General features: G+C 34.7%; 3 protein-coding genes across 3 annotated transcripts; 1 reads left to right on the top strand and 2 right to left on the bottom strand.

The window, feature by feature from the left end:
* The first annotated feature begins 5,058 nt into the window (after positions 1-5,058).
* On the top strand, positions 5,059-5,732 carry LOC119644753. Its single transcript, XM_038044473.1, has one exon. The coding sequence runs from the start codon at positions 5,059-5,061 to the stop codon at positions 5,377-5,379; it is 321 nt and encodes a 106-aa protein (XP_037900401.1). The 3' UTR covers positions 5,380-5,732.
* A 4,818-nt stretch (positions 5,733-10,550) lies between these two features.
* Positions 10,551-11,782, bottom strand: LOC119640353 (glycine-rich cell wall structural protein 1.0-like). The gene is made up of 2 exons (XM_038038316.1): positions 11,153-11,782; positions 10,551-11,094 (listed from the first exon to the last, which is right to left on the bottom strand). Exons 1-2 carry the CDS (start codon positions 11,703-11,705, stop codon positions 10,625-10,627), a joined length of 1,023 nt encoding a protein of 340 aa, XP_037894244.1. The 5' UTR covers positions 11,706-11,782; the 3' UTR covers positions 10,551-10,624.
* A 1,502-nt stretch (positions 11,783-13,284) lies between these two features.
* Positions 13,285-14,401, bottom strand: LOC119639138 (keratin-associated protein 6-2-like). Its single transcript, XM_038036369.1, has one exon. It carries the CDS (start codon positions 14,330-14,332, stop codon positions 13,826-13,828), a length of 507 nt encoding a protein of 168 aa, XP_037892297.1. The 5' UTR covers positions 14,333-14,401; the 3' UTR covers positions 13,285-13,825.
* Positions 14,402-15,488: the final 1,087 nt, after the last annotated feature.

Raw genomic sequence — 15,488 nt, 5'->3', positions numbered from 1 at the left:
TTTTTTTTTTTTTTTTTTTTTTTTTTTTCGTAATGGTTAAATGAACTGTAATGTTTAGGTGTAGAAAATAATTTTTGTTACACAGTTTGTGCATAAAACGCTTATTAAAATTGTTTTTAATAATAGAAAAACATGTTTTAAATTTCTTCACTTAATTGTCGCGATCAAAATGATTAAATAATGATTATATATAAATACTCATATAAATTATATAGCAAAAAATACTATATAAAAACCAATGAAAGCATCATAGTCGACCAAACCCATCATTACATACCCTATAACAGTTAGCTAAATTCAGTTTTTCATATATCGATTTATCAAAATAAGCCGTTATAGGGGAAAAGGTGACGCGACTTGAACCATTTTCAATGACATTCGTTCTTAAGGTATATCTGATTTCATCAGAATATCTCAGAAATTTGCGACCTGCAAATTAAACATCAAAATACATGGGCGAACATCACACACGGACCAACGCGCAAGCGGAGAAATATGCTCAGATTGAATGAGAAAGTATTTCTAAATCGATTGATATAATAAAAAGTTGGTCTATCTCGCGTCCACATCCGCTTAAGCCTCACATACCATCACATCGCAAGTATTGTAGGGTATAGAAAATATTATAAGCGAGCAAAAATCTTACCTTCTTTTTTATAATACAGAACGGATTTGTAGATCGATCAGCAGTCTTTATGTTGTCCTTTGCTAACACCTCAAATTAATATCGGATATTAATAATAAGTTGTAAATTAAAGCGCATAAGGCAGCAAGTACCTAAAGCAGTAAAATTACATTTAAACCCAAGCTACTGAATTCACTCAGAAAGTTTAACTCGAATTTTCAATTTTTGTCAATGGACGGACGGACGGACGAACGGACGGACTCAAAAAAGTGAACATACCCATCATCCTTTCAGACTTTTTCACTAATCAGGTATATACATACTTTGTGAAGCTTTCGATGCAATAAGTAACGAACCCTTCACTCGTATCTTATATTATTATAATAACAAGTCATCAATAAGGTGGAATAAGTAACATGTCCGCAACGCAATAATATTTGTCTTTGAATCCTTGAGATTTTTTTTTATGAACGCACTAAGGCCATTTTTAAATCTGCGTTGGAGGCTTCAAACAGAAATTTCAATTCAAGTAGCCATGGACGAATGGACAGATCAGCAAATATGATCAAATCCTTTCGGAACCCTGAACTGATCAGTAATATAGCTAGTCATCTATATTCCGGTTGTGGCTAAAACGAACCTAAGGTAACCTTCTCTAGATGAACAAGAATATGATCCCAGTTATATTACATATTAGACAGAGGCTTCGTTCTTTTCGGGACCAAAGGAACGCATAAGTTGTTATAATTTTAATCCCCAATTTCAAAGTGATTTAATGGAATCTTTCCCTCATTTATATCCTTTCGGTAGTCGTGTCCAAAATATGTATAAATTTAAGTAGTTTGTAAACTTATACCATAATCCACGTAAGAGTCTAACTAAAGCGTAAGATTGAAATAATTCTTTCAAATGTTATTTGAAAGCTTTCGCTTCTACGTATTGCTGACGATTCAATAACTAATCCAGCCGACGTATATGATACAGCAAAGACAACGAACTTATTTCGCGGTCTCCGCTTACATATAAAGTAAACGAAAGGTAGCTCTTCTCCTTTCTCAGTTTAATCATGCAAAGCACTAACAATTGAGTATATTAACTAAGGGAGGGTTAAGTCGACTCAATTAAAGTTTTTCCATCGGTATTTTTTTTTGTTCTTTTTAAAACTTCCTTCAAAGGTTGCGTTAAAAAAAAATACTGATGGTCCAGCTCATGTACAAAAAACTTATTATGTTTGTAGACAAGGCTGTGTCATTTTATACTAATTCTAGAAGATATGACAGGAGCTAAGGTTCCCGAGTGTTTCGTCAAAACGAATGTCCGGACATTTCATTCTCAATAACGTCAGCTTTATATGTTTGTATTCTGGCTAGTGCTTCATATCACTGCAAACTGTTATGTGCTTTTGCCTTGTCACCTTGTATAAGTGCTTCGAATCGCAAGATCTTACCTCTTGCGATCATCTGGATGCTTCATTTTCATCTCACCATACATATCAACTTGATCGTTTTGGAAATTTATGAAAGTCTTCAGTCAATACATTCGTCCGATTCGTCCGATTATAATATGCAGTTGATACTGTTAGCTTAGGATAAGGTAATGCTGTTTGTAAATCAAAAGCAAATAATTTCCCGACTTATTGCCGATTTGCTTGAAGCAGATCGATAATTTATACGGACCAACGCACACACGGAATAGCAAATCTACTGTAGACCCATTATTCCGTGAAGAATTCAAAATAAAATAACCGATAAACCAACTTATTGCTGTTAAAGCAGCATACGTTTTATGAAATCTTCCATGACTGTATTCCGTTGTCAGAGTCGAAATGACAAATGTAATAAGTTCCAATTTTTGCGGGATTAATGAACATAAAACAATGTACACATCAATGAAAAAGCAAAATTACTAATTACAGATGAAGTTTGTAAATCGATTAGATTGACTTGCGAGATTAACATAAAAAGAGTGATAAGAAAAAAGGACTCGAAATAGATCCACGATTGATTACACCGATCGACTCAGAATCACTTTCTGATTTGATTTAAGCGTGTCTGTCCGTGTGTCCGTATCGTTTTCTTGTATTCAATCTATAGGTCACAAATTTTTAATATATTTTGATGAAATCTGTTACATTGAAGTAATTTGGACAATGGATGAAAGCGAAACGAAAATGAATCGGGACAAATCACCTTTTCGAGCACTTCCCATGCCATGAAACGCCTCATTTGAAAAAGTCGTTACATGAAAAAGTCGTTGCAAGATGATGTAGATTGTTTTATGATGTGCCGTGGCCCGCTATAATGCCTTTACTTAAATGCATGTTTAATAATCGTCTCCCGTGTTATATTTCTATTGATCTGCTTACCATCCTAAAAACAATCCACACGATTTTTTTAAACTTACTTCAGTGATATCACCGATTATGAAGCCATATAGACACCCGATAGATTGAATTCGAAAAAATGAAAGTTAGAGATCAATACTTACGATATTATCAATAGACCATTCGAAAGGCTAAAGCGGTTTCATGCTTTGTTCCAAATTAAATGCAAATTTAATCCTTCTCTAAAACATATAATAAATATTTGATATAAATATGATATATATGTTATAATGTATCGTAAAAATCATCTACATGATGTTATATGATTTTCTTTCTTCTATGACCAATCGCTACTGTATATATCTATCATGGCGCCGATCAGAAAAAAAATGGGAAAAGAGAAAGAGATGGGAAGTGTATGTTAAGCGTTTACCGTCTCAGCACTCACTATAGTCAAAATCAAGCACGCTCTGTAGGAATGAGATTTGAACCCGTGAACACTGACTTGATTTGATAAGCGCGGCTTTATAATGTCATAATGGATTTAAAATCGATTGAAAAAACTTTTCTATAATTTGTATTAATTGACGGCAATTACGATTTGATGAAGAGAATGAGGAAGAAGTGATCTTTGAGAAGAAATGGACAACAGAGATTATCCGCCGTTTCTGCTTTAAATATCGTTTTAGATCAATCCTCAAATATTTTGTTAATATATATATATATAATATATGTAGACATGAATAATAACAAAGAGGTAAAATGTCTACAAATACGTTGAAATAAATGCATGAAATTGTTCGTATTTTCTCTTTCGCTGTTTATGCATCTGTCTTTGTATATGTATATGTAACAAATATTGCATATCGAAATAACTTGATTATCAAGATTAAATGTTTATGTTACAGCATAAATTGTATAATAATTGTTAGCGATGCGATTAGAAAAGCGATCTTCATAATTTCAACTTAACGAATTGGAAATTGTGGTAACATGTTTTTTACATCATCAGTAGCCACTGTCGGTCAATACTACATTTCTCTTGTTGGCTAAATAATATATTTACATATATATGATGTATGTACAAAAGTGCGGGTTTTCAATATATATATGTGTGTGTGTGTGTGTGTGTGTATTAGACAGCGAACGAAATGAAAAGAAGTGATAAGATAAGGGAGAGCGGGAAGGGGGCCATGATGATAATGATGATGATGATGATGATGATGCAGGCTAAAGAGAGACGCAGTAATAAATTTTTTGTTTTTCCATTTGACATATGCGTGCAATTTTTTTGCGCCGTTTTCCCCCAATGCCTGGAAGATATGTAGAGTAGGAAATTTCTTTTATAATATTTCTAACTCGAAGACATAAAAACCACTCGTCAACAAGTCGGTCAGTCAGTCAATGTGCAAAATGAAGAAAAAAGAAAAAAGCAAAATAAAATGAATTTTCAAACATTGAAATATTATGAGACTTTTATTTGATTTGCAAAGCGATAGAAAGAAACAATAAATGTGTAAATTGCCGAGACTTGTTATTGTTTTTTTTTTTTTGTTTTTTTTTTTGTTTTTTTACTTTTTTGGTAAACACACTAATTGATATATTGGCCAACAGATAAATGCATTAAATGTAGAAAACATAGAAAAAGTTTACCACAAATTTGTGGCTTAAAGTCATTAGTTATGCCACACACTTTAGTGTGCATCAAAACTACCATTGTCTGCTTCTTCTATATATATATATATACACACACAAACACACACATGGGGGATATCCAACTATATGGTCGTATAAGACCAAAAGTAAAGCTTTTTTTTTTCCTCTTCACGTATTTTCAACATCATCACTAAGGAGTTTCAAAAAAATATGATTTTCATTTTTTGTTTTTATTTATTTATTTTTTTTTATTTTTTTTTTTTTTGCTTATTTTCATTTTGTATAAATTATAGAGACACTGGCCTATGAAATTTAGTTTATTTGTAACATTTCAATTTAACGGTAACACAGTACCAGCCTATAAATCCTATAAAAATACCTGGTGTACAAAAAAGAAAAAATTAAAAAAACGAAAAAGCGAAAAAGCGAGAGAGCGAAAAAGTAGAACGAAATCATGTCAACTTTTATTATATTATTAGCCATTTTAGTGGCCTGTTATTCTGTAACGGCCGGGTCCATTGGCGATTATAGTAATGAGTTAAGTTATCATCAAGATTCCTTGGGCGATTTCGGTGATCATTTAGATGAAAGTCATTTTCCAACCGATTTTCATGGCGGCAGCAGCGAACATGATCACCTATTCTCAGCGTCTGTTAGCGATGGTCATCAGTTTGGAGGCGAGGAGTATTCGCATAAGCCCGTACCTGGCATCGATCATGGCAAAGGTGTCATCAGTTATAGTAGTACGTACGAGTTTAAGGATCCCAAACACTAAAAGAGGATTTTTTCGAACAGTATGTTGTTGATATTTGCTGTCATGGGTAATAAGAAGATATCTGTGCGTCTACTCTTTCAAAAGAGAATGAAAAAAAAAGAACATTAAAATGTGATAAGTGCTAAGAAATTTTTATAAAAGACTTTTAAGTACGTGGCGATGGCAAGAAAAATAATTAAAATCATTGTTATTATGTAAATAAATTTATTATAATTTTTTTACCATAAAATATTTATGTTTACCTTTTCAATCGGTATTTTTTGTTTTTTCTACTTATCACAAAAGAATGCCGATTGTATTTGTTATGTTGAAACGTTCGCAAGGCTCAGAAGGACGCTTCAGAGATCCCACAATGTATATATATATATTCTTGATCAGCATTAAATCCTGAATCGATTTAAGCACGTCCAGCTTTCCGTCTGTGTAATGTCTGTTATAAATAATATCCTGACCGCAAAAATTAAGCTATCAAGTTGAAATTTGGCAGAGGCATTGGAAATACTTACACGCAGGTTGCAAACGCAAGTGCACGCCGGCAGTATCCTATAAACAGAGAACACCTCTGTTTTCTAAAAGCACTTAGAAAATGGTCTCTTACTCACTACTCACAAACAACAGCAGCGCTGCTGTAACACCTGAAAACAATTGACCATGCCTAGTTAATTTTATTGCGTGTCATAATTTCATTCTTATTTTCAAAGCCTTTATATAATGCCCGTATGCAAGCTTCAATGACGCTGTAAAGTATGTAAATACTGCGCCACTTTCAAATTCAGAATGCGCCTAATTATGTCCATACGTCCATCTGTGCAACTGTGCAGTATCTGCGGTAAACTTGCAAGAGAGATTGGAAAGGACACAAACTTTTAAAAGAACATGCTTATAACGGCGCCCTCACGCCTATGCAACAAAAATTGTGAACACCTTTGATTTTTGTGTTTTTTGCTTCTTACTCATAACCTACAACACATACACCGATTAAATTTCCACTTTTATTCGGGAAATAGAAAAAATCAACCACCGCCACCCAATAGAATAGAGCATGAAAATGTAGTTCTTTTCCCTTTTTTTTTTTAGTTTGTTCTAGGCTGACGGTGGAGGATACAGAAAAATTCGGTCGCGGCCGTTTATATTTTTCTTGCTTGTTTTTTTTCGCTTTTTTAGAGATGTTAATCCACAGAAATATGCGCCGATAAAATATTTTGACAGAGATATCCCCTTTCTGTTTGCTTCCTTTGATTGTATGTTCACACATAAGTTCTAGTTTCATCGAAATGTTTCATCGAATTGTCATAGCCTGTTGTCCAGGCTTCGTACATTATTGAAATTTTTCATCGAAATTTACGTTCGATTACGTTACTCGCCTCGATTAGCGTATCATTCAAAGTCTCAAGCGGAAAAATCGAAAGAGCGCAGAGAACGTTGCGACTTTCTATGAGAGGACCGATGATGACCTGAGTTAATTAACTACCAATCAAGCTGAAAAATGACCTATATTGCGAACAGTCGAGCAACCTGCGTGCAAGCACTTCCAATGTTTTCGCCAAAATTGAAATCGACAGACGAATATTCTTAAATCGATGCAGAATTTAGTGCTGATAAAGAATATGTACACATTATGCGGTCCCTGAAGTTTTCTTTTAGGCGTTGCAAACGTTTTCACAAAATTGAATGAGGTACAAAGGCTTATCATTCACTTTCCTTTCCCTAAGTTATGGCTTTAAAATGAAAGGGTCTCTAAATTTCGCTTTAAAGAACATGTTTCTGGCTCCCACGTCAAGTTATCAGGTAAATTTCTTCTTCTTCAGGTAAAATTCTTATTGCAAAGTATATCGGCGGTACAGAGAGATAATGCGGTAGTACCAGAAAATATTAAGCACTTAGCTGAGATGGATTTTCTAGAATTATATAAGAACGCGAAGGAGCATTCATTCTGAACTCATCAGAATCAATGATACAGAATCGGATCAATTTTTAATCGATTCACTTTGAAGACAAAATCAATATAGTGGTCCCGAAGCAAATATCTGTACGAATTGCGTACGATCTCTAAAAAGATATGATTAATCGGCTCAGACACGGCTATTCAAGGAGGAATCACCTGAGATGCAATTTGAACGATAGAGGAATAAATTTCATAGAAAGGATAGGGCGGGAGAGAGCGTGTTCCTTCAAAGGATGCAGAACGCGGTTTCTACGCTTATATCATGCTTTTGTAGCCCATGTAGATGGTTAATGAATGTGAGTAAGACTGAAGCGAAAAAGTTGCCCAATTCCCCAGCGAAACGTAACAAAGCGCAGTTACATTGAAGCTTTTAAACTGTGGCCTTTCTTAGTTACTAGTAAGTGTCAAAGTGATAATCATCACTAAGATTAGGTAAAACAAACTCGAGAAATCATATTTGTTGTAACAAAAATAAAACTCTTCACAATTAGTTATTAAAAGCAAACAATTACTTAAGTCAAACTCATAACCATTTTGAAAATGTTTTTTTTTTTTTCTTGAATCAGGTTTTCTGATGAGTAATCAAATAAGTAGTTATAGAGAGACCGTAAACGTTTGTTACACGGACATAAAACGTATGTGAAACTGCCGCACTGGACTCATCAAGAAACGAACACACTCTGCACCCGCTGCAAACGATATATTATTGATATGAGGTCAAAAATTTCGTCCAATAATTGCATACGATAGTAATAGCAATGTTCCCGCTTAGGTTGATATAATTATTAACGATAAGATAAATAATTTTCTCCCCCACATTACAATTCATTTTACAAGGTAGTTTTCATAAAAGCTTGCCTACCTATGAAGTTCATTTTCGAACACTCTACTCTTATCAGCATAATGAAGAGCATTATGACCTTCCTGTTGCTTACTTGACCAAAGGTAAAAGTTTTGCTTCTTAAAGGAGAAGGTGCAAAACGAAATCTAAAGTTGCGATGACAGTCGTCGATATGGATATTTGGATTTTCACCAAAATGGTCTGAAAACTGATCTTCGAAATAATTCAGTTTCTGAGAACAGGATTGTCACTTACATCAGCCATATTGTTTTTATCTGGACACTGTTTACCAGTTTCCCGATCAAGGCGAATTTTACCAGACCAAAACTGTTAGCAACGAAGATGATCTTTTCCCTAACTAGGTTCCAATTTTATATATAATAAATTTGCGTAATTCATACAAGCACTCCTGAGGCGTGTAATTAAATGGTATCTTTAATCAAGTTGAGAAATCATGCTACAAGCCCAAAAGAACTTGCGCCTGACCGACATTTTCTTAAAATATTTTTCGAAAAAAACAAGTCGGTGAAGGCCGACTATTAAATACCCTACACCATATTGCCTGACACAATTCGTATATTTGTATGCAATTGATATTATGGGTCAATTTTCATCGCCACATATCAACACTTGGACTTCTCTGCCCAAAAATTCGGTACCGTTAATTTTTTTTATCTTGAATTTCAATTATAGTTCGATTTTCATCGTGAAGCATTGAACACAAAAACAAATGGACAGACGGAAATGATTCTAAATCGATTGGGAGAAAAGAAGAATTCTTAAGACCTTCTAGGCTGGGGTAACATACGTCCGGACAAATTTAATATACCCTTTACCACAAGTGAGATAAGTTATAACAAGAAAATAGACGAAAGGCGAGTTCAATAGCATTTGTCGATGCAGGCTGAAAGCAACCTGTCTTCTCTTATTTCTGATGATGGTTCATTTACCATAAGAATCTTTCGTATAACGTTTACGGAAAGCATTATTAAAATCAATATTATCATTAACTTTACGACGTTCAATGCTTTTCGGTATGTCAGAGTCGCCTAGAGCGTTTGTATGTAATTTTGCGCTCGCTAAAATGTTACCGGCCGGTAAATCATTAGAGAAAACACTACCAGCATGATGAGGATGATGATCGTTACCCAAAGATACGGGCGATTGCGATAGCATATGCACATCAGTCTTATCGCGATCATAGCCATAATTGTGGTCATCGATGTAAGGATGCGACCAAACGATATGGCTATCTGATTGAACAATAGCACTAGGCTGCCAATCTTTATTAATCGATATGTCGTGGTGGGAAAGAAGATCCTCTGGTTTCTGCAATATCACCGTAGAATCTTTATTCGTTTTCTCGTACTGCAGTATTCCGGAACTTACTTGAATCGTTGACTCATAATCTAAAAAAATTTAATTACATTCATTCATTGAGAAAATGATCAAATACCTGAAATTTTCATTCGCTTACTATTTTTCGGATATTTATTAAAGCCACGTTTTATTCGAAGGTTTTCCTTCAATAGCAGTTGTCTTCTGGCCGTCGCGACTTGCAAATGTTCAATTTCTAAGCAAATTAATATAATGAGAAATTTTTTCAACTCCATTGTGTTTTGCTTCGTTCGTCGCAAAGCTTTAAGAGTGTTTTCATTGCAATCGATAGTTCCTTATATACCTTTATGCTTAAGACATGCGAGACATGAAAAAAATTCTTTAAGCGACTAACTAGTCTGTTGTTCATAAACGGATGTTATTACTGTTAAGCTTGGTCACCTTTTGGGGACATTGTCGTTAAACTATCATTTTAAAATTACTCTCTACTACTCTACTGGAAGATCGCTTCATTTTGCTATATGCTTGGAGACAGTACCTTTGGTTTATCTTCACCGAAAGCAATATCCTCTCATACAAAGAAGAGTTGAGCTGAAAAGCAGCAGCAGAGTAACACCCCGCAACGTAAAAGCCTCACACTATGCGCTTCTTATGCGAACGCAGATATTCAATTTAATTAATGCGGGCAGATCAAGCAAGCCCCTTAGGGGAGCCAAAGAAAAAAAGCTATAACTTGTAGGTAGGGATTTGATATCCAAACTGGATGTAAAATTTTCTCAAAGCCATATAAAAAAAAAAACTCTGCAATAAAACTAACACAAGCATAACTAATAAAATACTGAAACGATCGTAATTTCGATCTAATTACAGTCGAGCTTATCTAAGGACTTGCTACTCGAATTGCACTAAAAATTACTGACAGAATCATGTTTTAGTTCTAATGATGGCAACTTTCTGGCTCTGCATTTTACGATTTTAAAATAAAAGAGAATTATTTGCATACCATTACGTTAAGCCAATTGAATTTGTTTTTTTTTTTATTTAATTTTAATAAAAAGTAAGTTTTATGAAAAATAATCTCGCTGGAATATTCGCTTATGCAGATAAGGGATAAGATATGACTAGCAACCCGATTTCCCCCAGACACCGTCGCTTTTGGAAGCACCTGAGCCAACAACATTCCAATGACCATTCCAATCGAAATTATTTTGCGACGGCAATGGGGTAGCATATGTATTGAACGGGATACGAGTCGAATCCAGAGGCAGTGGATAATGTTGACCAGAAGGTTCTACGGTCTTTTGTACATCGATTTGTTGCGGTTGACTTACATATTGTGGTTTGAATTGTACTGGTTCCGAAATATGTACTGATTTCGAGGGTAACGGAGTTTCTGCTATTTGTGTGTACAGGGTTACTGGTTGAGCGCCGCCAATAGAAGCCAGACCGGACGTTTGTCCACCAAAGTAACCGGATTTCTCGTAAGGTACTAGAACATTAACAGTAGATTTCTTTTCTCCAGCGACACCAATTCCCGCCTGAAAACCGGTGTGATAATTTAAGCCGTTCCAACTATTATCGGGAGCTTTTTCTGGAAATAAGATTAAATGAAAAATAATACTATATGCTGCTATAACCAGCACCACTACCGTAACCTCCGTGAACGCCATTATAACCGCCACGGTAGCCTCGGGCTTGGCCCGTGAAAGCAGAACTATCTTCATACCCACTATGACCTCCGTAGCCAGTATGGCCTCCGAAGCCGGCGCGACCATCAAACTCAGCCTTACCCCCATATCGAGCATGAGCTGCGTAGCCAGTCTGGAGTCCATAGCCGACATGACCTCCATAACCAGCGCGTCCTCCAGACGCAACATTACCCCCATAGCCAGCTTGACTTGCATAATTGCCATGGGCGCCAAAGCCAGACTGGCCTCCATACCCAGCATGCCCGCCATAGCCAGCATGTCCTCCGTATTCGGCCTGCCCTCCATACCCAGCATGACCATGATAGTCGGCATGACTTCCCCAACCAGCATGCCCTCCGTGCGCCCCATGGCTTCCAATACCGAAACTGCCCCCAATAGAACTTCTTACGGCACCTTTTAGCAAAGCCAATTTATTACCCAAAAAGGCTTTACTAGAGCGCGTCAAAGACGATTGACCGATTAAAGCAATAAATAAAATAATATTTGCTCTCATTTCGTAAAAATTTTCGCGTTAATCCTTTTCATACGCGTACCCACCGCACCGTATCGTCAAACGTACAGAACTGATTTCATTACACTGTGATACGCACAATTTTATAGAATATAACTGATAGGGAAAAACCACACAACTTGCATCTTCAAAGTTTGGATACGCCAACAGAATCCAAAGTGCCTGTGACATTGAAAAAACTAAACAACGTTAACTATGCAAATGATGATAACATCATCTCAACATATTTTCTTAGACAAAATTTACATGTTTTTTTTTTTTTTTTTTTTTTTTTCTGTTATATTATTATAAAAAAAAATATTTACCTAATTAATATACACTCTGGCCATGCGGTAAACAAAAACATACATCAAATTCCTACACATAAACATGGTCGATAAAAATTTCATAATACTAAGCGTGTGTACCAAACCCAGCCTAGTTTACAACGCTATAATCGATTACATCTACAAACGTTATTACATAGGCATTCTCTACACGTTCGGTACACGCATCTTATAGAATGTAATATTGTGGAGTGTAATATAGCCAGCGGGCCAGCGGGCCAGCGGGCCATACAAGTCTACTTAAACGTAAAGTGCATGTCATCGAAAGAATTGAATTGAATTTGTAAAGAGGAAGAAAAAAACATTCATTTTTTTTCTCTTCATTGTTGTTGTTAACAATATACGTTAACTGAAGAAAAATTACTTGCTAATTGAAAAAAATTAACCAATTAAATGTTAATATAAGTTCTTCCGTTCATAATTGTCCGGCTTATAGATATTAAAACGGATGGGAAGGAAATCGGATCTTAAATAAAACAAAAATTTATTAACCAAAAATAAAAATATATATATAAATAAATAAAATGTAAGCTCAAATTATTGTAAATGAAATAAACCGAAGCAATTCCTCTTTCCTCATTAAAAAGAATGGTAGTAGAAACTTAATTTTTTTAAGTGTGGAAAACTTTCCATTACCGAGCAATGAAGAGATTATATATATTGCTGATCAGCATCAAATTCTGAAGCGATTTCTGAAAGATATCCGTCTGTCCGTCTGTGCGTCTGCATAATGTCTGTTTTAAACTGAAGCTATCCACATCAAATTTGGCAGGAACATTTGCAAGCACTTGCATGAAGACCAAATCGATCGGATCACACATCTAGAGTACTACGTACATAACAAGGGTTAGGGCATGTCTGTTTTTCAAAACAAATAAAAACTTGATCTTTTTCCATTACTGATAAACTACAGCAGATAAAGCTGAACAAATTTAAACATATATATTCTCGTGACGGCGCTACAGTACAAAGATGGGAACAATTAACCGGGTCTACCCAATATTATTGTGTTAAAACTTAGTTTTTTTTGCTTCTATATCTCTGCAACCTTCGAATGTGTTATGTTAAGCTCACTAATTTAACAAATCCAGGCAACGGATCTATTGTTACGCGTACAAGATACTTTGCCAAAAACTTTGGATATAAGAACTCCAGCCATTTGGTAGGCTGCTGCGTCATCTTATTAAACCATCAATGTGCAAACCAAGCCAATTTATCCAAGTTGGCATCCGATATAGCCGAATGGCAACTGAACACTGCTGCCAACAGGTACCGTGTACGACTAAAATGTCAATCTTTTTGCACATAATTGCCGATTATGCACATTCTCGAATTGCTAACTTACTTATTCGAATGGTAAGCGATCCAAAAGTGGACAATAATTTCAAGTGCAACGATTTCAACTCTAATGAATCAAATCGTTTCAATTGACATTGAATATGATAGTTGCCTGGCTTCTAAGGAAATTTACTTCTTGAACTGGCCCCACTCGTGCTTACTCGTGCTTATTTAAGAAAGACTAAGTAATCGATTTTTTGATTTTATTTTAATAAAAGTTCAACGTGACATTAGTCTTTAAAACCAGTATAGATAACACTTATAAAAGTAAATAAAAAATTTTGTTCACTTATTTCACATAGTTATGATAGATAATTTGCTGTTAAAAAACTATTCGAGAAAAGCAAAACATTTTTCCGGATTTGATTAATTTTTTCGTTGATCATCTAATACTTCTTGAAAGCATTCGTAAGGCATTGAACATTTTCGATAAGTGTTTCAACACCAATTATTATTACTATTGAGACCGTAGCCTAACCCATAACTCCCGCTGCCGTAACCATAGCTAGTGCCAGATCCATAACCAAAGCCAGTGCCAGATCCATAACCATAGCCAGTGCCGGATCCATACGTATAACTGGGTCGATAGCCGGAGCCATATGTGACGGCATTGTAACCGGAACCATAGCTAATTGGCGGAGTAACTACACCAGTTGAAGGATAATAGCCAGCATATCCTGTCGAGACGCTTGGTTCGACAATAACTTTAACTACCTTAACGTTGCCATCGTAACCGGCGCCCGTTCCATAGTTATAACCACCATTGTAACCACTACCGTAACTTCCGTAGCCCCCGTAACCGCCATAATTACCGTTATTGCCAAGCGCTAGGCCAAATTTACCAAATGTTCCTTGAACAGGATTCACTAGTAGTACATCTATGACCAGCATAGCGGCTGTTACGTAAATATTTGAATAGAATTTCATGATGTTATTAATTTTCATTATTCGTTTATTTTGCAATATATCGAAATGATGTTTTCGACAAAACTAATGCCAATTATAGGTCATCCGCTGGATTATATAGTATTCGGTTACGTGTTTTTAGCAACAATGTTAGCTTTGTTTAAAATTTTTTTCTTATGGGTTTGTCTCTTAAACTCTGTTCACGTACTTATCGCATTTGTTTATTGAGTTGCGGTTTTCAGTTTAGTTCTCTAGTTCAATATTTAAATGGGTTCAATAATCAGTCAGAATTGACATAATGATCTCAGAAATTTTTTTCCTTAACCTTATTGAATATGTATACAAATAAACAATCAGTTTAGTATGAATAAGGTGCTAATTTTGTATATATGTGTTATTTATTTTTTTTTTTTTTTCAAATATATAAAAATTATAACGTATGCAGAGCGAACGAATGGATGGTTAAGAAATCTTCTTCGTATACACAGAAAGCCAAACGCGTTATCAATTTATGTACAATATTTTTTAGATAAATGACGTATGTACTATGTATGAGAATTTCCTTTCGTTTATCATTTTATTTGAATTTTGCGACTCGCCTTTTATTTTCATAATATCTGTAATAATGTTATTTTTGGTTATTTATTGTTTCATAAACACAACTCACACACAAATTCCATTTAATAATGAAGCTTACATACTATCAGTCTTCAATTTATTTCCCCAAGACAAATTTTTACAAAATTTCCAAAGTTTTATTATTACAATGCGAAATTCGCGCAATAGTTAATAGCAAAGCAAAAATAGAATTATTTTATAATTTTGTAAGGAAAATGAACTTCATTTTCATTATTGTCACTTTATTTATACAAAGTTTCCGCATTTACGTTAAGCATAATAACCTTCGATTATGTTCAGGAATTAGATTGGTTTAGAAATTCCATAAAAACCAATTTTTTCTTTTTTTTTTAATTTTTCCTAACAGCAAAACATGTCATAGCTATTTTCCAAAACGCTCAAGTTAATCGGAGTAAAATTATGTAAGAGAAATTCGGATCATCAGAGACTTGAATATTTGTGAGCTGCAAACTTTAACCGTTTATTTCTGACAATTTTATTTTTGAATGTTTAATTTCTTGATCTTAGACAAAGCATAATAATGAGGATTTTAAAATATATATAATATTTGAGTAAA

The sequence above is a fragment of the Glossina fuscipes genome, unplaced genomic scaffold, assembly GCF_014805625.2.
Source record: "Glossina fuscipes isolate IAEA_lab_2018 unplaced genomic scaffold, Yale_Gfus_2 0, whole genome shotgun sequence".
Classification (NCBI taxonomy): Eukaryota; Metazoa; Arthropoda; class Insecta; order Diptera; family Glossinidae; genus Glossina; species Glossina fuscipes.
This window is presented reverse-complemented; position numbering and strand designations above follow the sequence as displayed.